This window comes from Pezoporus flaviventris, unplaced genomic scaffold, assembly GCF_033815535.1.
Source record: "Pezoporus flaviventris isolate CSIRO_AGI_PZ_B2104156 unplaced genomic scaffold, CSIRO_AGI_Pfla_v1 ptg000007l, whole genome shotgun sequence".
Lineage (NCBI taxonomy): Eukaryota > Metazoa > Chordata > Aves > Psittaciformes > Psittacidae > Pezoporus > Pezoporus flaviventris.
The window spans coordinates 96,737,249-96,763,606 of NW_026892555.1; the positions used below are offsets into that span (position 1 = coordinate 96,737,249).

The following is a 26,358-nucleotide window of genomic DNA, read 5'->3' on the forward strand; positions in this document are numbered from 1 at the left end:
CCCTGTAAGATGAGCTACAGAGACTTTAATTCTTGACGAACACACCTCAGGTATAGCTATGATTGGTCCTGGTGGTCCTGGTGGTCCAGGCGGGCCCACGATACTGTTCCCATCCTGTCCTGGTACACCCTATTTCAAAAACATTAAAAATGGGAAAAAAGCATTCACTAAGTATTACTTTTAACATATGTTTCTCAGAAGGAATGAAATCCACACAGTCTCACCTGAGGTCCTGGGTCACCCTTCTCTCCTTTTGGACCCTGCATTGGATTAGAAAAATGAGCTAAGTGATTTAAAAGGAAAAATTGTAAATATGTGCTTTCTTCAGCTTCAAAAAAGCACATCAGTAAAATGCAGGTATAGAAGGCTCAGTCCCCAGGGCCTCACTCAAACCACAGATGGGGCCAGCTGGTTTCAACTCACATCCTCTGAGGATCTGATGTTAAAAAGTATTTCCCAGCACATTTGACAAGAGTTCACAGATGACCAGAAGCAAATGGGCACACAATATTTCATTAGTTGGGGATTAATTCAACAAGCTTTTCCTTCCCTGCACTGCACTGCCATGCCTGGCTGCTCCTCCTTTTTCAACATTGATCACCACAGTTCTGTCTGGTATTGCTCAATGAACCGGGAAAGGGAACACAGGTGAGCTGAACAGTCATTTTCAGGCAGGTTATTTCTAAGCTTAATCAGCCCCTCATTGAACAACAGAACTCTGTGCTGGGGACATACACAGTTTATCTGGCACCAGTGAGAGGAATGTGTCAGGGGATGAGCCTTGGGACTTCACAGCCAAAGAGCTCTGTAATCCTCACAGATCTTAAGCATGAGAAATAAATTAAAATCACTTATGAGCCTGTTGGCTTCCCTTTAATTAAAAGCAGAGCTGATATCTGCATAATTAAAGGCAAAAGGAGCATTGAAGAATCAGAACTAGCCTCTGGAGAAGCCCGTATCACTTCTGACTGGTGAAGGAGACAAGACAAGGAACACTCTGTTCTTGTATTTGGTGTCTGAGGTAACTGCTCCAGGTTAAGTAGGACAAACCCAGGCCCTTCTCTGCACATCCTGCTGGCAAGCGCTGTTAGGGCTCCCGCTGATCCTAAAGACATAGATTTCAGTGCCACTGCGTGTTACGTAATCACAGATTATGATAGCCCTACTCACCACATCTCCAGGATGTCCAGCAGTGCCAGGAAAGCCTGGTTTTCCGTCTGTACCTGGCATTCCCTGCAACAAGAAATTTACTATTATTCTCTCCAAATTATATTCAGTTTAATTCAAGCAGAAGGCTGCCACTTTTGGGAGGGACACAGTATGTTTCTGAATGAACTAGGAGGTGGGTTTGCAGGGGCCTCTATAGAGTCAGCACCATCTCATTAGTCACCTGCTGGCTCACTCCTGCTGTTTCCCCCTCTTCATAGCATGTTTTTAATGCCTCTTTAATCATTCTCCAGTGTTCCCGCCTCTGCTTAGCAAAAGAGTGAATTCTGTTGCTTTCCCCCAAGATACATTTAATGGGTTATTTCTACCCTTCAGTTATGTACTCTCAGGCTGGACGAAGAGGAGACAGAGTCATTGAATGTAGATGGGAGTTGCTATGTGAAGCAAAAATGTTTGATTGCCCCTGCTCTACTTTAAGAGTTAGAGATCCAGTTATGGTTCAGAAATCATTTCTTGCTGAGAAAGTCCCTGAACCACAAATTGTTGAAGTCAGGAGAACTATGATATAGTACTTGCCCTTTTATAAGGTCAAATTACATCTAAGCAACTGCTCAAATTGATTATGCTTTTGACACTGTTGGAGGCAGGATACAGGGATGTATGGAAGGATGTGACCCAATAAAACCTTTGAGAATTATCTAATACTTTACAGAAGTGTCTTAAAGAACAACAAAGTTGCAAAGAATCCAAAGTCAAATGGTATTCTCTGCTGCATTTCTGGTGTGATAGAAGAAATTCAAATTAACACTTCATAGGATGCAAAATCCTCTCTCATGCCATTCTACAGAAGCATTAGCATAAAAGATTTAATATGTCTAAAAGGATATTCTCACTGTTATTTCTATTTTTGTCTGTGATCAGCAAAGCATGTGGTTCAGGAATAAACAGTTCATCAATATAACATAATTTCTGAAGTACTTCAGTTTTCATTTTATAGACATGTGCAGGAAAAAAGGCATCTCTGAATGCTAATAGATTTAGGCACTTACACAAGTACAAGTATTTGGGCACCTACGTGACTAGTAAAAATGGTACTTGGGACTTAATTCTCTCCAGTGCTCGTAGGAAATTATATATATCTATGTGCAGCAAATGTAATTGAGCAAAGGAAATAACCTCGAACCACCAGCATTTCTGCAAAAGAATACTGTCATTTCAGGCATGTTGGTGCCTGTAGATCAGCTTCCTACTATTATAAATACTGAATAACTTCACCAGTTGATTTTCCTAATGAAATTTAATTTGGAAGCAAAGACTCAGGATAGGCAGGATGTTTTACTATAAACAATGTAGCAGAGACATCCTTATTTCTAACTCCCTCCATATTGTAAGAATGTAGCTATTTGCTCAAATGTAAGAGAACTAAGATACATTTTTAATCTGAAGATTGAAGAGATGGATTGTTTTTAATAGCGCTGTAGTCGCTTACAACATATACATGTGAAATTTATGTCACATCAACAGTAATAACTAGAACGAGAAGAAAACACTCGTTTGCATAATAATTAAGAATATAATCTGTAGTCTCAAATAAAATAAAAAGAATGAAACCACCGTCCTATACATCAGCTTTTAATGATCATGCTGACAAATACCTCTGTGAAATGGCAATAATCAAAATATGTACACCAGATGGAATTTATGGAAACAGAGTCCTGCTACATTATTTTATTGTTGTGGTTTTTTGTTTTTTGTTTTTTTTTAAATAAAAAGCAGATGTTGCTAGAAGACTATGATGAAATTGAAGTAGACATTCAGCAAGCAAAAGGGTAGATTCATAATTGCTTTTATCTTGTTTCCTAGAGCAACTCTTAATTTCAGTACTGTCCCAAATCATGAAACCATAGAATGGTTTGGATTGAAAGGGCCCTTAAAGATCAGATAGCTCCAAGCACCCTGCCATGAGCAGGGCCACCTTCCACTAGACCAGGTTGCTCAAAGCCCCATCCAGCCTGGCCTTGAACACTGCCAGGGATGGGGCAGCCACAGCTTCTCTGAGCAACCTGTGCCAGGGCCTCACCACCCTCACAGGGAAGAACTTCTTCCTCAGATCTCATCTCAGTCTCCCCTCTGTCAGTTTAAAGCCATTCCCCCTTGTCCTGTCCCTCCTGTCCTTGTCAAAAGTCCCTCTCCAGATTTCTTATCAGACCTCTTTAGATACTGGAAGCTGTCCTAAAGCTTCCCTGCAGCCTTCTCTTCCCCAGATTGAACAAGCTCTCCTCTCCTCTCCTCTCCTCTCCTCTCCTCTCCTCTCCTCTCCTCTCCTCTCCTCTCCTCTCCTCTCCTCTCCTCTCCTCTCCTCTCCTCTCCTCTCCTCTCCTCTCCTCTTTCCTTTCCATTTTATTTTATAATTTAATTTCACTTTTTTTTCGTGTTTAATTTTCTGTGTGTCACACATCGCCCTCTGCTGACTTATGCCTGCAAAAGCCACACAAGTCACCCAGAGCCTGTCAAACAGCAGCACAGATAAAAACAGAAGCTTTGGGGAACTTCAAGAAGCGTTCAAACCAGAGTAGACATAATGACAGAGAAGAAAGAGAGGGACGAAGGGACTCCAACTCCATCCATTTCAGTACTAATACTGTGCAAAGCAGTATAAACTGTCAGGTTTCTCTGCCAATCAGGGTCTCATGTCTAGAAGCTGCACTAGTCCAGAGCAGCAGGTCTGGGTTGCACACTGGTGTATGGGGTGAGTTAGACAACTAATACAAACTACAGCTTGAGAAGTACATTCCATGCACATTAGGGAAATTGTCTTTCCAAAGAGGATAGTGAAGCAGCAGAACATACCATGACTAGATTAAGAGAAGAAAGGCAACTGAGAAGAAATTACTGAGACCTTAAATCAAGTTAAGAAATTTCCCACCTTTGAACCTGGTGGGCCAGTGTTGCCTCTTTCTCCCTGAAAGAGAGACACAGTAAGGCTCAAATATCAAAATGAACAGTAATCACAAGGATTTTAAACATGTATATTACTTTCCTTGCAAACAGAGTGAATTGAGTAAAATGATTAGCAAAAGTAGGACATATTTTTGATAAAAAGTGATGCTCAGCATACATTTGTGAATTGGTTCTGGGAGGTTTAATTGCCCACTTGCCACCCATATCTTAGTTTCTGGTTGTCACATGTGATTTTTGCTGAGCATCAATCAAGCCACATGCCTGAATCTTCACTTTGGTGTCTGAAATCAGCAGATGGTAACATTGTGGCACCCACCAATGACAATTATTTTGTGCCTCCACAAATGACCCACCATCTTCCTTCAACACAACTAACTCAGCCTCCACACTACTGCTCTCCCCATCTACCCAGCCACTGTGTTATAGCATGAGCAATGTAGTGAGTGGTGCAGTCTTCCACGTTCAGGTCTGATCCTGCTGTATTCTAGCTCTGAGTAGACATGATTCCTTGATTTCATCACAGACAGAGAACACAAAATTTAGTTTCTTTCATATGAGGTAGAGAATATAAAAATGAATGAATCAGCAAGGAGCTATGGCCATTGCCTGGAATGTTATCTTAATGATTTCCGTCTAAAAGACAGGAGTGCTTATATTCATGACCTCATGAAGATTGTAGACTGTTTTTTAATGAAACCAGTTTTTCATAATAATAATAGTGAAAACAGAATTTGGATCTGTACTCTACTTGCTAAGAAAGAGAGAAAAATTTGATCACAGTTGTTGCGTTTTGCCACTGTTGCCTAGTGAAGTAATTTATAACCATGAAGAGTGGGTGTAAAATTCATCCCCATGACAATGGTAGTGTATTGTAAACACTTCCTATTAATTTTTCTGTAGTGTACCTGATTTTGTAAGATGTCAGGCAATAGCGTGTCCCTTTCTGTGTCTCCATGACCTTGGGGATGAATGACTCAAGACTAAACAACTAAAATCTTAGTGTAAGTGGTGGTGAAGTCTCTTAGCCAAGGCTGATGACTACCTTTTCAGTTCCAGCACAGTTCCTAAATCCTAGGAATCATGCTTACCTCCATTTCTGAAGTATTTGTGAAACAGTATTTGCACTATATTTTTGAAACAAAATTTCTAGTTAATTGCAGAGAATAAATTTGTAACAAAATATGTATTTTCAGCATGGACACTTGGCACCTACTTATGTCCATAGAGCAGCACCATGTGGAGAGCATGTCTATTCCAGCCACACTTTTGCAGTATCATTCACTAACAAATGCTGTGCAAATACTTGAATTTTTCACTCATAAATAATGTTGTTCTCCAGCATTAGCAGAAGTAGTACCCAATAGAGAGACTTTTTCAGCCCCATAATCTGAGGTGTATAGAGGCTCTAGACACGGGACTGGCCAGATGTGAATTTGCCCTCTTTTTTCTGTTTTGTTGTTGGTTTTTTGTTTTTTTTTTAATCTCTGCATTTTTTTCTCATGGGTTACTTAACCAACAGCAGCATCAAAGTGGAAAAATTCAGTCACTTCTGAGCTCAAATAAAAAACAAGGCATAGCAGTCATGGCATGTCTCTTCTTTCCCTCAGCATCTTCCAGAACATATTCCTGTCACTTTCTGGGATTATGCCAGAAGGTCTTTTTCTGCAGGTTTCTGTTCCAACAGCATACATGTAACCTCTTAGAAACCAAAATGATGTATAAATAAGCAACAAAGAGAAACTGCCAAGTGTCCTTGGAAAATTTAACAAAAAAGCACCAAGTGCCTTGGAATGTAATGGCTCAGCTGATATTTACTCACTATTCTGGTGTGGATGTAAAATAGCTCTATTAATACACATTCTGGATGGATAAGCAGTGTGAATGGGAATAACATTTGTCCTACACTTAGTCAGTATATGAATGTTAAACAAAAGCTGTTTTGTTAAGGCAAATTCTGGGAATATAGAAATAAAAAAAATATATATGCCAAAGCAAAATAGGTTAGCTTTCAGGTGTTCCTTGTTGTACAGGGTACCTTTGGTCCTAATGGCCCACGCTGTCCATGTCTTCCTACAAAACCCTATAAAATTACATTGAATTTACTGGTAAATCCGTGTAGCATTTCATAATAAATTTTCTCAGAAAAAAAACCTAATTCACAAACACAACCAAAAACCAAAAAGCAATGTTGGAGACCAGTAGCATCAATGGAGAGTAATAGAATGTGAGCACTGTTTTAGATCTGTTGTTCTAATAAATATTGCCATGCTCGATATTATCATGCAAAGATCTAAAGATCTTTTTTCTTTCAAAGACAACTTTAATCTCGTCACTGCATACTATGCGTATTTTTAGAAAATACGAGAAATAAAACTGTTCAAGTGCATTTGTTGTAAGCCATTGCTTTCAATGGTGTACAAATTTTTTAATTTGCCTCCTTGGCTAAAATTAAGATATGTGACGAGTTTCGAGACAACACAGCATTGTCTTGCTAGGTTTAAAAGCAGCTTGAAACAAACATTTGCGGAAGCAAATTCCTCTCTTGTCTCTATATGGTGACATCAGTTGTAGCATACAATTATGACTCTGATGGTAAAGTGAACAACAGCTCATTACTGATCATTTTAGAAAGTTGAATGAAAAAATAATTCAACAGAGTGGTTGAGTTCTCTTCATCTGGAATATGATGACAAGACACTAATAAACCAAACACCAACAAAACTTTACATCGATCTGTGTAAGAATGATAACAGAAACCCTGGAAATGATAGCAAACCCTGAAGACAAAATAAGTTTGGTACTTCAATACATGACCACTACTTTCTCATGAAAGATTAATAGAAAAAATCTACAGATACAAAGCAATGCAAATAAGTGTAATTTATTTCCAAGCAGCTGCTTTAAGTTACAGCCTTCTTAGAAGCAGATACACTCTATTCACTCAAACACAATCAGCAACCTCTGGAGTTGTTATAGGATGTAAGCAGCTTATAATACTTTCATGCAGAACCAGTAAAAATGCACAGCATAATCATTTTAATAACTACAGAAAAGCTCTTATGTGCCCTTTTTACTGACTGAAACTTTGTGACTCAGCAGCAACAGGAAAACAAAATTCCAGGATTTTGTTCAGCTGCAATGAGACATTTTTTCAGTATTTATATCTGAGTGACTTGGAAACAATGCCTCTTACAAAACCAAAACAGAGAGTAAGGCTGGCATTTAGGCAGGTCAGACTGTGCAATTTTGGCACTGGTTTTGGACATCTCGTTTTGGACACTTGCTTGTTTCAGCTAAAGAACTATATTTTGTAACTTCTGTAACAGAAGTATTTCTTGTGCCACTTCTTTAATACCTAGGGAAAGATATGAGCAGGCAAAGGTCTCAAAGATACTGAGTCAGCTATAACTTTAGTGACTCAGAATTACTCATACTTAAAACAATCATGGCAAAAACGTTCTCAAACTCACTCCTCTCTCCTGCATTCAGTTAATTTCTTGGGATTTCTATGATTCATGGAATCATAGAGACAGGGCTGTACAGGGTCTCTGGAGGCAAATCTAATCCAATCACTGCCTTGAAGTAGAACCATCAGCAGCTCTAGATCAGATCAGTCATGTCTCTGTCCAGCAAAGCCTTGAAAACTTCCAAGAACAGAGCTCCTACAACCTCCCCAGGCACAGTGCCCTGGTTCTGCATCAACCTCCTTGTGAACAGGTTTCTTCTACTGTTTGGCCTGAATTTCTCAAGCTGCAAATTGTGATCACTATCTTTTGCTGCACCATCTGACACTATGAGAAGCAGTTTGGTTTCATCATGCTTGCAATATGATGAAACATCAAAGACTTGTAAGCAGCTATTGGATCATTCCTTGTCTCCTTTTTGACACAGTGTCTCTGTCTTCTCCACGTCCACCTTGAAGTGCAGTACAAAACCCCTGGATTTAGTATTGCAATGCAGCCTCACTAGCCCTGAGTAAAGGGCTATAATAATAACTCTGTATCTGCTCTTTCTGATGTATTCCAGTATAGGGGTTGCCTTATTTGCAGTGACAGTGCAGTGTTGCTTAGTATTCAGTCTGGCATCTACCATAATCCAAGGTCATCATCATCACTTACTCCAGGTCTAGGTAACAAGACTCATTCTGTCAAAGCTATGCTTTGAAAGTCTGAATTTTTCTTTTGGAGTGAGCACAGAGGTAGAACTTCTGAAGACCAAACTAGAACAATGCAGACAGCTCTGGGAGAAGGAATGCTGGATAATTGCCTGCTTTAGGGAAGGCATCACAGGCTACAGTTTTGATGTTATTGCTGAGAATGAGGATAAATCTAAATGTTCTCGTAAGAACTCACACATTGTATTCACATATTCCCTACTTGGTGTTTTAAAGCAGCCCACACTAGCAAAAATCTCCTAAAGACACAGTGATGGAGTAAAAAACACCCCTTATTCTAGGACATTGCTTCCACACTACTGGGAACATTTCTTTAGTTTAAAAGTGGCATTTCAGATTATGTCCATTTGATTGCTAAACTATGACATTTCAATTTCAGTAGTGTATGTAATTCATCTTCAAAAACAAGAAGGGCATCTATTAGGGTAAAACAAGAAATAGAGAGCTAGATAATAATAATAAAAAAAACATTTCATCCTTTGGTCTCCCAGAAACACAGCAGAGCAGAATTTAAAAATCATCAGCTAATTAGGTATCAGAGAAATACCATTCAGATTCTTTGGAGGACACAGTTATTGTAATGCTATTCTAGAGCAATTTCATCCAGTACAGTGATTCCAAATCTACAGTTGACTGTGGCTCTGTGTTTCCAAAAAGCAGAGAGCAGGACACAAAAACCAACTTGAAAACCAAAAAGTGTTCCCCTCTTCCAAAGCATCCACTTACCTTTGGCCCTCTTGATCCTGGAATTCTGGATTCACTTAATAGGTCAAGGCTACCTGATCCTTCCATGTCCTAATGAAAAAGAAAAAAATGATAGAGAATTTACCTTTTGGTTGCTTTGTTTGTTGGTTTTGTTGCTTTGTTGTTTTTTTTTTTTTTTTTGTGGGTTGTTTGTTTGTTTGTTTGTTTTGTCCCAGCTGCTCTGTTTTCTGGAGTCCTGTAGAAAGCTGAAAAGATACTGAACAAAAATATAGTTGTCTTCTCTCATGAATCCTTTTTTGACCAATGTATGATATTCTGGAGATAGGCTCCACTCAAATGCAATAAGGACATGCTGATCCTGCTTACAGAAAATCCAGTCTCTACAGTCTTGCCAATTTACCAACCCATGCAAGAACCAGGAACTGCCAGTTCCAAAGCAACCAAAGAAATAAAATTGCAGGCTGCCATAATAATCTGTTTTACTCCCAGCACCACCACCACCACCACATATTCCTATACCTTGTGTTATTCTTAATCTAGAACTTGTCAGACTGTACTTCAAACCAGTTGTATGAACCATGCCACCAGGAAACTGTTCACTTGCTTTTAGCTGCAGTTTTAAATGCAGCTGCATTGGCTTAACTGTTTCCTTTTTCTGAAAAGGGAAAATCTTAATCTTTCTTTGCTCCACTTTGCTGCTCACAGCCATACAGCCTTAATTTTCAACATCAGTGCCATGTGTTTAATCCTCTCACTTTCCTGTGAGCCACTTTTAATCACTTAAATGGCAAAAAATACATTACTTTTTGAGGGTGGGATGGTTCTCTAAAATGTTAGTAAATTAAATTGGCGTGTGGAAGTACTGATTGATGGAACACTGGATGTTTGTGAATATGAATGGCAGGCCTGTGCCAAGAACGGCTTTAGCTGGTAGTAGGAGCAAAGCAGAATCTCCTCCTCTTAGTGACAATGAGCCCTTGTATCAGCTTATCATATTTAGAGATCCTTTACTCCTTGCCTACTTAGCTTTTTGCTAGTGTCTTGAAATGGCTCACATTATCACAGATCTCATGCACTCCGGAGATGGTGTAAAGGAAAAGGTGGAAGACCAATTAGATCAGATTATGCTGCTATGGAATGACAACCTAATGCCAAAGTTATGGAAAACATCAACTGATCCGACTCCAGTGAAAAAGAGAGATCTTATTCTTTTGCCCTTTCCCACCAACCCCATGAGAATTGAAAAAACTAAGGAAGCAGGAAGAGTGCACAGCTGGAATCAGGCCCTTCCTTTCGAGGACCATGGTGAGAGACATTGAGTCATCAGGTCAAGGCCTTTCATGCAATTTCACCTGAGACTGAACATTATTCATACTTTTATTTTGCTTCACCATCAGCTATCGATGTATCAAATATCAGCACACAATCTGCTGATATTTTTTCCCTGTTTAACCAAATGCTCGCTACTTATATTAAACCACAAGCTATGCTTCTGGGTCCTTCTTTCCCTTGCCTCCACTGTGCCAATATTTTTTTTCCTTTTTAAATGAGTGCTTGATGCTTGCTTTATATTACACACCATCGCTTTTGACATCAGCATGTTTTTAATGGGTTTACCAGGTACCTTCTGCAGCTCAAACTGTTTTTTTGGCAAGTGTAAGTGCCAGCAAACCCCATGCCATTTGGTTTTTGCACATAGCTGATCACAGATGCTAGCAAGTGCTAACAGGAATGTTTTGCAGAAACAGCCTTGCAGCAATAAACAGACTGCCAACCAAAAGGTAGTGTTGCCCTAAAGAACTGGCAGACCACGGTGCTGCCTTAACAGATGGCAGGGGTGGGCATCCAAAAGATCAGCTAGAACTAGCAAGCCTGTTAACAGCAATATTCCTCTCAGGGAAATGACAATCATGCTAACTCTGTTAGGACTAGATGAAGTCCAAGATGAAGCCAGTCAAGGTATTGTTTCTGCGGTTAAAGCTGGAATCCTTCTGTGTTTGTGTCCATAAAACTGGGGACTTCCTGTTTCCACTCTCTTCTGCTTATCTGCTAACTTTCTTCCTCTAGAGACATAGGTATCAGAAGTAACAGAGTTTGGTCCTAAATACATAGTACAGGGGAACTCTGGTGGCACAATGAGGCAAAGTTGGCTTCTATTCAAATAGTGTGAATGGGGAAGACTGGAGAATCTCTTAACACTGGATCGTCAAGGGTCACAGAAGATGACTGTAAGTCAGACAAGCCATCATCCTGGGCTAAAACTCAGACCAGGACTAGGATGAAGTTGTGGCTTACCATTGTCCTTATCCCATTCTGAGACAAGTACATATTTATTCAGGAGAAGAGTCTATACTAGCCTTTACAGTGTGCCTAAGTTAAGGCAATAGAGTGTTTGTATGCTTAGATTTTATGCTGTTCCTTGCTAACAATTACAGTGCTGGTGATTAAGACCTTGTGAACTGCTCTCACTGATATCAGTGAGATTATTAACCAGTAATGTATATAGTACAATATTATTTAGCTAGACATCGGAAATCAGAATATGTCTCTAAACAAGAATTAGTGGTCACCTCTGTTCTTGGAGTACTCGAAGTGTCTCTAGAGTAAGGAAAAAAGAAATACAAAAGAGGTAAATCCAGGAGAAACTTGTGTGAGTAAACTGGTATATTTTAAACAGAACTTTACCACAGCAGTTTTACAGATGGCCACAATTTTGGTTAGATGTTGTTTACTTCTCTGCTGAAACTGCCCTCAGTTTCTATGCAAACTTGTACTATATCCCATGATGTAAAACCATGAAAACCCTGGAAAGACTTTCCTGAGTTAAGCAGCTAAATTACAGATGAAAAATGCATGGAAATATTAAACAAAGATGACTCATATGTCAATGCTGATGTAGGCAATTTTCCAACCTCTCTTCATAAATATGTTAATGCAGCAGCTCTTGTTCTTGAACTTGAGCATGCTCCCTTTGCCTTTCTTTTCTGCAAAGCAACTTTTTGCTCCAAAAGCATCATCTAAGTTCTCAAAAGACTTGTTAAGCTCAGTTTAAGCTGGCCAGATGTCATATTTTAAAGTGATGAAAGTATTATTTTCAGAAGCAGATTTGTCATTTTTGGGTTTGGTTTGTTGGTTTTGTTTTTTTTTTAATAGAACACTTTTCCTCTGAGTAGAACAGACCATGAGGTCAGAAACGTCCAACATCTGTCTCTGAATTTACATGCTATGTAAGTGACACGCCTAAACTAAACTTGCAGCCTCAAGAATGACAGTGAGGGATGTCATAGTTTAAGGGGGACCTGCAATTTGATTTCAGCAAATACTGACAGGTCTCTATGCACATTTAAATCATTGCTTTAAATTATTTATATGAAAAAAATAAAGTGCTGAAGATTTCCCTTGTAGTACAGTATTTGAGTATTTTATATTAGCAATGATATAAGAATCAAAAATAGTATCTGAACGCTGTTACTACTGAATAGTTTCATGAAAATTGCCCCAAAAAGTCCTTTAATTCTGTAGTCTAGCACGGTCAGTTATATAGTCAAATGTAAAAGGAATTGTAGGCAAATTTCAGTCTTGAGCAAATTACTGTCATCTGTCATCAGTTCAGCTTTGAGCTCTCCTTCCTCTGAAGGAAGTAGATCCATAGCTACTACAAACCCCATGATAGCAAAATACCTCAAATCCCAAACTGTAGCTGAGTCCTGGGGGTCCAGGAGGTCCAGGGGGCCCAGGGGGGCCGGGAGGTCCTGGTGGTCCAGGTTTCCCAGGAGACCCAACAGCACCAGCCTCTCCTTTAGGACCTATTGATCCAGTGTCTCCAGTATCACCCTAAAATAAAAAGTCAATCTATTGGTAAACAGAACACGAATAAGTAAATGCAAGTAGAATCATAGAACCACAGAATGTTTTGGGTTAGAAGGGACCTTAAAGATCATGTAGATCCAACCTTCCTGCCATGGGCAGGGATACCTTTCTCAAAGCGCCATCCAACTTGGCCTTGGACACTTTCAAGGAGGCGTACATTAGTCAACTGAGAAGCCAAGTTTGCCAACTTCGTTAGGTTTCACAATAATAAACTTTTACGCTTCTCACACCTTTTCAGTAACACGTTTTGTTACAGTGATACTCTTACCACATAAAGACACTGTTTTTATTTTTTTTTTACCTTTGGACCAGCAGAACCAGGAACACCTTTATCACCCTGTAAAAGAAAACCAATCCTAATTACTTACAGTAAGAGCACAACAAAAACACACTTATAGTATTTTTGCTTAATTAAAATGTCCACAGATTTCTTTGGTGTTTCATTTGATGTCATAATGTTCTTTACATGAAACATTAGACATAAGAAAACATTGTCTTCTTATTTAAAAAGAAAAAAAACTGTAATTCAGGAGTTATAACAACAAATGAATAGCTCTGGTCTGGTATGCAGTCAGGATGCAATCCAATCTTGTATTTCAATTATTTCTGCAGATTCTGTGTCTGGAGCACATAGAATTAAACACTGAGGGTCACATCCTCATGCTTCTGAACTTAAATGTCAAAACTCTCATGGGATATCACAGAATTAGAAACTGATCCCACACAATTTATCTAGGGCATCATTCCAAATAAGGGATATGATGACTAATATGATTTTAAGGTTCCTCTTCAGCAATCAAGTTATTTGATTTGCTTTTTTTACTTTACTTAGATACTGTTTTTTTCCACTTCTAGTTCTTGGAGTAGATAGAAATTCACAGCACACAAATACTTCTTTTCCAAATTGCACTAAATCTAACAGGATTAATTATTATACTGGCAAGCTCCTGTCCTTACTCATTCAATAGAAATATTGCTCAAGTGAGGTATGAAAAAAATGAGTAAGGACCAGGATTAAAACGATAACAATGTTTTCTTCCAAAAGTAATGGCAAAACCCCCACCAAATTCCACTCCAAGGAATAAACTGACTTTATTTTCAATGCAACCTGCAGTTTCCCCCCATAATCTTCTCTGGATTAATCTGGAATAATGATTAAAAGTATAAATTGCAATATAGGTTAAATCAAGGTTTCTAGTAGAAATAGAAAAATATTGTTATCCCAAGGTGTTGGGGATTGTATTGAGCAGGTGCAAATATGTGGTGCCTCAATTCTAATTAAAATTTTATCAAATATGCACATTCAAAAAACAGGCTCAGGGAGGTTTTGATTTTTTTGTGGATTTGTCCTTGGCTTTTTGAGGATTCTGTGCTTTCTGAAAATTTTATCTTTCTTCCAATTACTTTCCTTGTTAGTCTTTTCCTATAATATGTGATTCAGGATAAGTTAATTTTAGCTAGACTTCTTTCTAATATTTCTTTATATAAAACACATACCACTGATTACAATGAACACAAGATTTCGATGTCTGCTTTGTAACATATATACTGCATCTTCTTGACAGCTACTGGTTCCAATGTGCGCTGCAGTTTTACCAACTTTTTGTAATCACAACTCAGATTCTTCAATCTCCAGAGAAGAATTTTTTTTTTAAAATCTTGTAATTAAAAAAAAAAAATCTATATAAAAATCAATATTCTGGCCATTACTTTCTTTTACAGTGTGTCAACTTTCAGTGTACACGTGGGAATGTATTTTCAAGATCTTGTAAATGGACAGTGATGCTAAAGCTCAATAGGGAATGAAATTTTCCTGGAGTCTTTGTCTCTATCTTCTCTACAACCTTCTTGAAGTGGGGTGCAAAAAAATGGATTGAGTATTTCAAATACGGACTCAACAGTCCTCATTAAAGGGTTATAATTATGTCTTTATATCTGTTGGGCATGCTTTTACCTCTTTTTCACCAGATTAAATGGTTTGAGTTTCTTCAGCCTCTCCTCATTAGTCATGTACTCAAGGCCCCTGCCTATCTCCATAGCTCTTTTTGCTGCAATGTCTCTGTCTTGTCCACATTCTTCTTGAAGTTGGGTGCAAAAAAATGAATGCAATAATTTGGGCAAACATTAAAAAAGTGTGGCAATTTTGCAATATGTACTTTCTGGTTCTATGGCAACACATGAAATTCTGTCTTCTGGATGCTATGATCCCTTGCTTTCATCTGTATGTTCCCCACTCCTCCCCTTTTTCTGGCTAAAGTACTCATCTGATCATGCATAAAGCCAAACAGTGCAGCAAGTGAACAGAAAACTGCCAGGTTAGGATCCTGAAATGTCTAATTAAGAGTTGAAGGAAGGCCGAAACTGCCACAAATGTGGAAATGGCATATCCTACCTGGGGGCAGCAGCAGTGGAGTAGTCAGCAGTTAAGGCAAATATGGGCTGCTGCAAGGTAATATGCTGTCAGTCTATGCCAGTCTGGACTAGTTGGAGTTTTCTTTCTTCCCCATAGTAGCTCATATTGAATTTTGAATACTGCATGCTGCAGAAAATGAGACTGTACCCAACAGGGAATTCTGGATTTCTGAATATGCCTTTTGAGATACATTCTAATAAGCTATTAGCAGCTCTATTCAATTAAAACCAATTGAAACCAGCCAACACTGCATTGCAGGGACAATTATTTACGATTTTTTCAGCCTAGAACTGACAAAGATTTTTCATTGAAGTGGAAGCAAGACAGACTTACCTTTTCTCCCTTCTGTCCTGGCGAGCCAGCCACTCCATCAAGACCAGGAGGACCTTGAGGACCCTGTAGATGTAAAGCAGGGTAAATCTATAAAGTATAAAGACGTATAAAATCTATACATCTGTAGAGATGTAAATCTAAAGCAGGTACCACGAGAGTGCATGTATGTAAGTATTTTCGATCAACTGATGATACAGCATTATAAAAGACTAATGTGCAGCATAAGATAGCATATAACACCATTAAGTTCTATCAATCATTTGTATTTCTTGTCTTCAGAGTTTTGCTTTGTACCAAAGCCATATCTAAATATATTTCAAACAATATGTATATAAAAGTATAAATTAATGACAAAATAATACAAAATAATATAAATAAGCATAATGTAATTACACAGTTAGCATGAAAAATAATGGGGCTATCCAAGCAGGTTTTGACAATATTACTACAGATATGATGGGAGTTGATGGTGGCACACCTGCCATCCGCACTTTTGACAACCTCAGTGTCAGGCAAGGACTAGCTGAGAAAATGTTGGTATTGACAAAGTCAGAAAGTGGACCAGGTTTTCTGTGTGCCTCACTTTAATTTTGCCTTAAGACACACATTTTTAGTTCTCCACCCAACTGTGTTGTATCCATGACCTAGCATGCATTTGAGTGAGCAGTATGGCTGGGAAATAATGGCTTTGTAGGGTCAACCAGTCAATCTGTGAAGTATTGAAGTCCAGCCCTCAGTAACTATGCATGAAAGAAAGGGAGCAGTTACACACATATTCGTATGCTCTGTGCTTTTTTCAATTTGGCTCTGAGAGCCTTTCATTAAGTTTACAGGTGTGCATTCTGGCCTCTGAGAGTTTTTATTCATTTATTTATTCATCTGTTGTAGGGAAGGATAAGTATGGCTGCAGAAGGAGATGGAAAACATTATTTTCCTCTAGTGTTTTTAGAATGGTCACAAAGGCCTCATTTTCCCTGTACTCCTTAACTCCTCCCTCTGCCATTTTTCCCTTTGGATACACTGTATGTGATAAAATAGCTAATCAATCCTTTTCAATATGAAAAGGAAATATTTTCAGTATGCTTCAAGCACAATCACGTTGTATTTTGCCATGATTGCATAGACACAGGAAAATTAGAAGAGAGGTTGGGCTAACAGCAATAATTGCTCTAAATTTTACCGACTATTTTCCCTGAACTGCTTAGCAATTTTAAGTTTCATTGCTCCAAAATTGCTTGTTTCCTTTATAGCTTTTGAGTAGTCTCTGTCATGTAGCTAGCAAGCAACACTTGGAAATTTGTTACTCACTTCAGGGTGTATTCTTTCATTTGTGAACTACTTTTAAAAAATTACCATAGAAAATATCCATATGCAATACCATGAAGCACTTCAGTTTCATGTAGCATTTAGGAAATATGTGTTTAATCACATCAATATCACGTCAGTATCAGATGCAATGTGGAGCAGTTAGAGAAGCAGTATTTCCCATTGCAAAAGGAGGCCTTTACCCAAACATTTCCAAGACACACTTCTCATCAGGAAAGATGTTATGTCACAAAGTCCTTGACTTAGGAAGAACTTCAGCCTGCACACAACTTCAAGTAATTGACTACTCTTTTGAAATTAGGATTTGCAAATGAATTTAATTAACATCTATTTCAATGTGTTACTGAATGAGGATTCCAATCCAAAAATTTTTTCAATCATTAAATTTTGCTTTTACTGATCCTAGACTCTTTGTATTTTTTTTTTTTTTTAATTTTTATCTAAACATAAAGAAAAACATGGGAAAACATGCCTGGTCATGGAGTAGACTGCTTCTGATAGTAAAGCCTTAAGATGCTAACAGTCTTCATTTTACTAAAAAATGCTTCTCCATTTTGAATATATAAGCACTGGGGAGCAACACTGAATTTACATTAGAGGGCAGAAGACCTATAATTATTCTCTAAGGATACTGTGGTTCTGAAGATACTGTGGTTCTGAGAAATGTTTCCAAAATAGGCATTTTCATGACAGGTCTCTGCAGGATTTTTTAGAATGCTTGACACTCTCCTAAATCCCAGAGGATGTGGTTTTTTGCTAGGTCTAAGCCACTCATTCAGTGACAAAATAGCTTACCTTCAGACAATTAAAATACAAAGTAAGGTAATTAATTGAAAGCAAGGAAAGTCTAGCTGGGTTTTGCATTTATGTAGAAAAGCTATGCCTTTTTCCTAGTTATATTATAGGACTTCTGTTCATGTTTAAAGTGAGACAAAAGGTACAATGAAGTATATGCCTAAACTGTTTCAGTGCCATGGTCTTTAGCACTAGCCATTCTCTTAATCTGGAGTATTCACAGCACTTAGTGGGAGTAAGAGTTTCTATGTATCTGAAGAGGAACAAGGAGGAGATTTCCTGAAGGAGGAAATTTATTTAATTCAATTTATGCTAAAAATTCCCTGCAGATTAGGTAAGTGATTTAGCAAACTTCATTTTCTGGAAAGCACAGCAGGAAAAGTAATCCTTAGGCTTATGCAGTGTTGGTAAAAACATCCTTACTTTTTATTTATTCTGGTCCAGATTGACCAGTATGTCTGCCAAATGTACATCCTGCTGTGGATTAATATGCTTTGGTTAACTAGACATTTATTATATATATTTTTTTATAAAAAGTATGCATAAAATCCAAGCTCTTAAGTTAAAAATATTCTGCAATATTCTTAAGAATTATATGGGCTGTAAGACTTAGCACTTAGCCTTGTAGGACAGAAGCAACATTAATGTTTGTGCATAAATGGCTACTCACCTCAGGGCCTTCTTCACCAGAAGCTCCGTCTTCCCCTGGTGACCCAGGAGGTCCTACACCTGAATCGGGTGCGGGCTTTCCTGGAAGACCAGGACGTCCGGGAGGCCCTGGTGGCCCAGGAGGACCCTTGAAAAATCAGTATCATTGTTAGAAATGACCCTAGCCAGGTTCATTTGTATATATATGGAAGAGGAAAAGTTCACACAGACTATTCAGATCCATAAAACTATCAGCTTGAGTTACCATCCACTTTCTGCTTCATTAAGAACCAATTTTATATTCACAGATACACACTTCACCTAGGGCACATTGACCTCCTCCATCCTTGCTCTCTGAACTATGCCACCTCACCTTATGGCATGCACAGCAAGCAGGAAGACAAAAACCAAAAAATTCTGTCTCGGCTCTCCTTAGTTCAGTACAGACCTTAGAGATACACCAGTGATCGACCTAATGTTAAACTTAACCCTGAGCACATGGAAACGGTTAGTTTTTTCTGTTTATTTCAAAGGGTTTCGCAATGCTATTGCTGCAGCACTGAGGATGTGTATTCATGGTCAAGATCTCACTGTGCTAAGTGCTGTAAAAATGGCATTTGCTCCAAACATCTATCCTGTGTAGACACGAGCATTTAAATTTAATAAAGTGAATGAAATATGTTACTTGAGGAGAAATAGTATGTTTACAAATACTCCTTCTCATGTGCAAGTTCATCCTTGTTACTGATTGTATTAGCAGGCAAACGTGGACAGTTTGAAATTTTGGGGCATGGAACTCCTTCCCAGGGACAGAAGTCTGGCATCCCATGTTACACAGCCCAGAGAACCTCACTCAGGAACATGTACATGAAAATCTTTCTAACATGCACTAAGCCAAAGCATCCCTCTGTACTACCCAGCCTTCATGTGACAGTGTTAAAATTCTTCACAAGGGCAAGGATACAACGACGTTCTAATTGCCATTAAAATGGATCAACAGTGGAAGTTGTAGTGTAAAATTAATACTTAATTTTTAGAACAGTTATTATAAATTAAAGGAAGCAAAGAACAGTGTAATTCCCATCTCTCTCCTCTTTACTGTCTTCTCAGAATCAGATTAAAAGCATGTTCTCATTTTAAAAAGTCCTCTTGCTTTTACTTCTTTGTTGTCCTCTTTCTCATACTTCCTCACTCACATACACTTAGGCCTTTTCAGATCTTGAAATGAAACCCTACAAAGCATTTTTGTATGCTGTGAATTAAGTATGTACAAAATTTGCATTGTGAAATGGACCTTCTACAGTCTGGATGAGGAAAGAAAACCTCTTTATTATGCTAATGAGAAATAAACATCAATATATACTTACTCTTAAAATCTCGGTTTCTCCATCAATGTCTCCTGAACCCGATTCTTCAGGTTCCAGTCTATTCTGAAATTAGGAGAATTCCATTTTAAAATACTGCTTCTAAAGTTGCAAATGAAAATATCACTTGACAATTACAGCAAATACAATTATAGTCAATATCCCTGCAGCAGACTGTCATAAACTGTGGAAATTCTAATACAAAAAAAAACATTTCAGCCCTGTTTCTGGTGTTTCGTACCATCGCGATGTCCAAGTGAAGATCAGTAACAAGTGGTTTCCTTCAGACATCAGTACTGGGATTGATCATGTTTAATATCTTTGTTGACAACATGGACAGTGGGATTGAGTGATCTTCAGCAAGTTTGGCGATGATACCGAGCTGTGTGGTGCTCCCTGCCTAAACAAGTGGCCACTGTTTCCTAGATTGTGCCTCTTAGGTCAAAACCCAAATTCTAAGATTCCTACAACTTGAACCTAAAGAGGCAGTTTATAAAGGGAAATTAATAAAGCATTTTCTAAAATATTTTGTTAGAAAAAAGTTTGGGTTTAGTATTGCAATCTAGTTGTACTCATCTATAAGACAATTTCATAGACTCAAGCTTTTTCAGCTTTCAACAATCTTCCTATATTGTGGAACCTATAGTGAAAACTATACGCAGCATACATACTGTCAAAATTTTTTTTTAAAACCTCCAAAGAAAAAAGTATTATTCATGGTAAATTTGCCATCCTGCAGTTTCTCAGCATAGTATATATAGCAAAGTGAAACGAAGTCCAGTTATCCATTTTTATAGAGCTTGCTATGAAAGTTTCATAGAACTCATGATTTCAAAACTAAAAGATTAAACTAAGATGTGCAACAAACTTGGCTGTTGAAGTAAGACTTTTTTACATGCGAGTTCCACCACATTTAAAATGAAATGTCATCTCATATAAAAGTAAATTCATTACAGATTCCCGTTGCAAGTTCTTGATGAATTCCATAGCTGTGTATGCTTTGTAAACTACAGTCCAAAATGCACAGAGAACTAGTACCCAAATCAGTTATAATAGCACCAAAGCTAATGTTTCAAAAGCCCCTGTGTAAGGGATGCATTCCGTGACTGCACTGAGACTTCCTTCACTCGAGAATAAGAAGTCTTGAATCTTGCTATCATCACAGACAACAGGAGAGTAAAGGTGGTGCAGGACCTGGTGTTCACTGCTACATTTAAAGAAGTAGCCTTTGGGCAAGAAAAGCTGTTGGATTGGAGGACTTTGTCCTAGTGATCTGAAGCTGTCTTCAAGTCAGGATCAGTGGATGCTAAATGGTGCAGGCCTTCATAACACTGCTACTCTACTTCAATGCTGCAAAACCAGATTGGTACAGTTTAGCAGACCCTAGATCAGGGAAGCACATAATCCAGTTTGTTCATGAAGTATGTTATAAGCTATCTTGTTAAATACTCACAATACCCAGTGTGACAGATAGTTTTGTTTAAAAGTCCACTACAGGACTTCACTGCTGTTAGTGATGGGCTGTGTCTACATGTAAAATAAGGTCCCGCACCATGAACTGAAAATTCTTTTTAAGCTGCATATACATGTATCCTCATGGAAACAGTGGGAAAGTTCCTAGCACAGAAAAGAGATGAAGCTGAAACATATTCTTTAACACTGCCGAAGTACTGAACATTCAATATGTAAATACTGTCACCATGCTGGTATGTGTTGTAGTAGTTAATGACAGCAAATGTAAGTGACTGTCAAACCATTTCTGTGTTCAGCAAAGGGAAGAAATGAATAATTCAGATTTATAATGTTTTTTAAGGAATTTTTGGTCTGTTGTTCTCACATATATTATTGATCTTGCCTAGGAGAGCACACACATCGACTGGATTTCTAAAATATGAATATTGGGTGTTTACGTAAATAACATTACACATTAACCAGCCATTTATTTGCACTTCTCCATGAGTGTTTTAGAAAACATGATTATCTCTGTAGCAGTCAGGCTACTTTCCCAAAGGAAACGTCCTACTTAGTTCTGGATTCCTCTGTGGTAAACTGAGCTCAATGACAGAGAGTCCCAAATACTCACTAATCCTCTGGAAGAAGCAGATGGTCCGGCAGGTCCTGGTGGGCCAGGGGGTCCTGGCAATCCCTCGCCAGGATCACCCTAAAAGGGGAATGAAGATAAAGCAACAAGGTTTTAATCATGTAAACGAAGAGCAGGATTTTTCAGCACTGGCTGCAGCCTGTGTGGATTTCTAGTCACAAGAAATAACAAATGTGTCTGCTTTGATGCTATGAGCAGAGTTGAACTTTGTTAATTTCTAAGACAAGCTCCCAAGAAACATGATCTTTGTATTGGCAAAGGAAGAAAGGACTTTGCCCTTTCTGGCTTCTGCAATGATTTTGCAAATGTGCAAGCAGCATTAACAGTGTTAGACAGTATAAATATCTTGTCACAATGTTTTACTGTTGGTCTTGCACTTTTAAGGTACATTTTAGGCCCGTCCCTCCATAAATAAGTAAGTAGAAAGTGTGTTCACACCACGGTACTCAATAAGTAGTTTCTTCATGTCACTGGCACCATCTGTAATACTTTCTCCAATACCACCATGTCATGATTATTCCATGTGTTGACCTTTATCGACTGCCAAGACAACAAAAAATCCTGTTCAGAACTGTGCCATTTTCCCTCATAATTACTACCATCTCTTCTACTTTGGCTTTCTTACATCACCCCTAACCTTTTGCTGAAGCTAGTATGAAGGGCTTCTTCTTAAGATATTTACAACTTCTATTGAATTTTCTGCTCAACTCCAGCATTTTTCACTCAAGTCAGGACTGATGTTCTGTCTCAACTGTTTTAATCTAATTTGGAAGTATTTTATTATGTATCTTTTCATTCTCAACCGTCTATGTGCCTTTTTCAGGAGAATTCACTATGCAATATTTGGCCTTTGTATTTTAAACTCTTTTGGGAGAAAGGTGCATCTGCATCCCCTGAAATGGGAGCAACGGGTTCATAAGTAGCTGGCAGAGCAAAACATTATGACTGCTTATTATTTATGTTGGCACACAGGATCATAGGATTGGCACTCATTTAATTTCATTTTTTGAAGTCTTGTATACCACTAAAAGTGATTGAGCCCGCTTTTTACCTAATACATCTGTTGGAGGGAATGCCAGGAGAAAATGCAGTGCCTTCTTCTCCCTCCCTAGCTGTCTCACATTTCTTGCCTTTGGCATTCAATAACCACAGTTCACCATACTGATGAGTTCCTCAATGTGCATTTTAGACATTCTTCCTACATGGTGATCCTGTTTTCAGGAAAGACGTACATTTAGAGGCAAAGAAAGAGTGATGTAACTGCTCAATTCCCGAAGCTTCTCTCAACACTGGGAATGAAAAACTCAGCTTTCCCTCTACCAATGCTTTCACATAGCACAGATTGTTGCCCTCCATATTGACACTGCAGAGCTGTAAGGTGTGACCTCTTTCTCACTTTGCACCAGGAGCAGAGAAAACAGTGAAAACAGACTGTTTTCACTGAGCTTTCTTAACAGGGTAGAAGTCATAGAGACATAACTAACACTGTTAGCCAGCCTCTACTGATCTATGCTTTACCCTCTGACCTGCAAATTTGTCATCTGGACTTATTAGCACTTTATGTTCTCTAAATGCGTATGTCCAGTTCATAGCAGGAAACACTGAGTTTTCCCTGCCTCTTGATCACTTGCCCTTTACACTTGAGAATTCATTAGATAAATGTATTCATTAATTTCTTTGTTCCCTGTGGCTTTGTCAAACGGTTTCTATAGTGATACTTTAGTCATATTCACAGAGAATGTGTTTAGTTAATTTCGGGTTATTTTCACTGTCTGCCAGCATGCTCATTTACAGATACTTTTCATTCATTTTAACATATCCTTTGCTTTTTTTTTTTTTCAGTGAATATTACATTAGCTCCTGCTAGAATTTTGTGCTTGTTTTCATGCAATTTCTTCCAAATGTGTGTACTACAAGGAAGAAAAATCCCTCCCATTTAGATCACAGTCATGTCTTGGAAGCTTAATTGTATCCATTTCCAAAGACCATATCATCTCGCTGTATCTCTGTCATCCTCCCTGACAAATCCCTGACAAAAACCTGCAAAAACTTAGGTTATAAATGAAGGCCCACTGGAGAGCCATTAGAAGTTGATTCTCCTTGGAGCAGCAGGCCTGCAGTCTTCCCTTGGATCAGGACACTATCCAAAATAACTCCTTGATGTTGAGAGCCCTCCCTTTTTAAGTGAGCGATTGCACATTTTGGATCATTTGCCGTAAATTTTAAGAATCAGAAGTGGTAGTGACAAATCCATAGAATAATTTAAATTGGAAGTGACCTTCAAAGGTCATCAAGTCCAACCCCCCTGCTATGAGCAGACACATCTTCAACTAGATCGAGTTGCTCTTACACGTGACATCCAAAATGAGTAGCTGATGTTGGTGGAGCTTTAACTGAATTTGAACAATAATTTTCATTTAGCCTCAATTTATTGGTTCCTTGACAACAAGGACCACAGTGAAAAAGTGACAGGCCAGGTCCCCACTCTGCACTAACACGTAGCACCCCATTCATTCTCACCTTTCCATTTTCAATTAGAAGAACCAGAAACGGGCAGGTGGATCTTGCTACTGTTCCTCAAATTTAAGTATTATTATGCTGAAAAAGAACTGACTGTCTTTAGAGAGCATAACTGGTTTGAATTTTTTTGTGTGCACACATCACCTCTTTAAGCTTTGCTCACCCCACTAACATAACAGGTCCTAGGAAATCACACTGACCAGGGTGTGTGTCTTCTTGGCTGTCCTGCTTTCTGCTGCAGGAATTGGGTCTGCTAAAATATAACCAAGAAAAAGCTCTGCATATGAAGCTGTCAGTGTTCCTTAGTTCTTTTCAGTATGTTGATTTTTTTTTTTTAGTACGTTTACTACACCTCTTTGAAGTATCTCTTGAAAATATTAATCCTGTTTTAATAATGGAAAATAAAGTTTAAGATGTCTTTATTAAAATTGCCACCTAAGTTATCAGGAATAAATTACAGGAGTCTTTTGCTTCCAGATATTAGCTCACTGTGGCTAAGCTGCTTCTCCTGCTGCCAAAACATTCTTCTTCTGATGCCTATTCTAATCAATAAAGTAAAGCTGGGGACTATTCTTTAGCCCTGAGGTCAGGTAGAACAAACTGGCTGTGTTTATAGAGTACTTAGGTACCTGACCCCGGGTGTCCTTTCAGCTATGTTTAAAGCTAATATTTTGAGTATGGGGTTTTGGTGCAATTTTCATGAAATAACATGAGAACTATACTGCAACTCATCCGCATGATGAGTATTTCAAAGTTAAAAGCCTGCTGGAATAGCACTGCGGCGGAGCATTTACAGTGACAGAGACAACCCGTGCACAGGGTCTTCTTGTAGCATACTGGGAACAGTTAACAAACAATGCTACACATGGGCAGTGCTGAGGCATTATGAAGCCTGAATTGGCTTGGTAAACGCACGAAACAAGTTATTAACTTAGCACTTGGACTTACTGGCTGAATGCCAATTTTTGTGTACAACATGTGCTTTAATGGTAGATTAATCCATTATCAATCACTTTATCCTGGAAGTGATACAAGTTTTTACTTCAGATGGTTTAACTCTTATTTTCATTATGTTAATTTCATAAGAGTAATATGATCATATTGCCTCTGTTAAATCACTTAGCCAGTGGAGTAAGTTGCACAGAGAAGTTGTATATAGCAATCGACTTTATTAAGTGTTACGTATATATTCCTTAGTTCCCCTGTGAAAGCTCAACTTTTTCTACAGCTGAAGTTTATTCATGTTCTTGAAAAATCCTTATGGTTTCTATTATGGCTACCCTTCATGCAGATTCATGAGTGAATAGCAGGATGTTTGAATTCTTCCTGTGATTCCCTATTAATATTATTCTTTCTCTCAAACTGTACCAAATTATCACTTGTCCAAGCATAAATGGGATCTGATTGATTGTTGGTTATTAACAGGACACATACCTTTTCTCCTTTTAGGCCTGCTTTTCCTTTCAGACCTGGCAAGCCCTGAAGTCCATTTTTGCCCTAAAAGAAAGTAATTTTTTAAATTAGACATTATTGTTTATGCAGGTTGAAGAGACTGTGCAGAGGCTGGACATAAGGGTGCTAGATTCTAACTCTTGTTTTGCACAGTGGGAGGAGATAGGGGACCTTCACCTTTGCAGCCGGCAGTGCGCAAAATGTGCTTCACCAAATCTGCTTTGCCCACAACAAAGCGGCAGCGAAGCCTGTTTGGAGGATACAGATGGAAAGACTTGGCAGTCTTCATTTGGATTTGACAGGTGAACCAGACAGATCTGATGACAAATATTTTGAAAACGATAATGCTCCACTAGAACAAATCGGGACAGGTGTCTGAAAAGTCCTCTTCAAATTTTCTGTCTCTCAGCCATTTACTTATCTAAGAGATAAGAAACTCTTCATTTATTCTGAAGTTGCTGAGTATGCTTTCAGCAGGTGAATTCTGGGCTAGAATTCCTCTTCCCTAACAACTTCCAAATTATGGGAA

The 26,358-nt window shown here is 38.4% G+C and overlaps 1 protein-coding gene across 1 annotated transcript in view; it reads right to left on the reverse strand.

Moving 5' to 3' along the window:
• The window catches only part of LOC133267362 (collagen alpha-1(XV) chain-like), a 116,608-nt gene that overhangs the window by 43,149 nt on the left and 47,101 nt on the right, over positions 1–26,358 (reverse strand). Inside the window, 12 exon segments of the mRNA XM_061449642.1 lie at positions 46–129; positions 225–260; positions 1,171–1,233; positions 4,094–4,129; positions 9,029–9,097; positions 12,689–12,841; positions 13,179–13,214; positions 15,624–15,686; positions 18,415–18,540; positions 19,760–19,822; positions 21,840–21,917; positions 25,812–25,874. Of these exon segments, the coding sequence (XP_061305626.1) occupies positions 46–129; positions 225–260; positions 1,171–1,233; positions 4,094–4,129; positions 9,029–9,097; positions 12,689–12,841; positions 13,179–13,214; positions 15,624–15,686; positions 18,415–18,540; positions 19,760–19,822; positions 21,840–21,917; positions 25,812–25,874 (870 nt within the window).